General features: G+C 62.5%; 1 protein-coding gene across 1 annotated transcript in view; it reads left to right on the forward strand.

Moving 5' to 3' along the window:
• Nucleotides 1–236: 236 nt before the first annotated feature.
• ELF3 (E74 like ETS transcription factor 3) overlaps nucleotides 237–765 on the forward strand; it is a 3,289-nt gene continuing 2,760 nt past the window's right edge. The window contains 2 exon segments of the mRNA XM_010171362.2: nucleotides 237–340; nucleotides 342–397. Of these exon segments, the coding sequence (XP_010169664.1) occupies nucleotides 237–340; nucleotides 342–397 (160 nt within the window).

Raw genomic sequence — 765 nt, forward strand, 5'->3', positions numbered from 1 at the left:
TTTGCCCCTGCTCAGCCTCTCTCGCTCCTGGCCTCTGGGGTGGTGGTGAGTCAGTCCCCAGCCTGGGCTGGCAGGTGCTGGGCGGGTGTTTCTGCAGAAGTGACCTGAGAGGTGATGATGGGTGGAGGGAGGGAGAGTCCAGCCTCACCCAGCCCGGTCCTGGGGGTGCTGTGGGCTCGGGTCCCCCCCACCTCCACGGGGCTGGGGCTCACTCTCATCCCTCGGCACAGAGCTTGATGGCGGGATCTTGTGAGATCAGCAACATCTTCTCTAACTACATCAGCGCCATGTACCAGCCAGAGGAGGTGCAGCCAACCTTGGATATGCTGGGACACCTTGGGAGACAGCCCCCTGGCGCAGCCCCTCCCCCCCAGCCAGCCCGTGGCACAGAGCACAGGTAGGACCGCGGGAGCGGTGGTGGCTGCTCAGGGGAACCAGCACACCAGGCAGCAGCAAGGCAGAGCAGCTGGCTGGGAAGAGTACTGCAAGGTCCTTGTCCCTCTGGGGCAGGTCAACAGCTTCCACCGTGCCTCAGTTTCCCGAGGACTGTGTTGGCTGAAAGGTTGCTGTAGGACACCCTGGGTGGCACAATGTGTGGCTACTTGGATGCGTATGAGGATGAGAGAATCATTGCCCTCCTCCCCCAGCACATCCCCAGGGACAGGCTGCCAGAGCTCAATAGGAGAGCAGTTTGGAGGTACAGTCCTGGTGACAAGGGTCCTACTTCGCCAGTGGGACTATCATGGGATGGTCCTGGGGGGGGGG

The sequence above is a fragment of the Antrostomus carolinensis genome, unplaced genomic scaffold, assembly GCF_000700745.2.
Source record: "Antrostomus carolinensis isolate BGI_N321 unplaced genomic scaffold, ASM70074v2 scaffold25997, whole genome shotgun sequence".
Classification (NCBI taxonomy): Eukaryota; Metazoa; Chordata; class Aves; order Caprimulgiformes; family Caprimulgidae; genus Antrostomus; species Antrostomus carolinensis.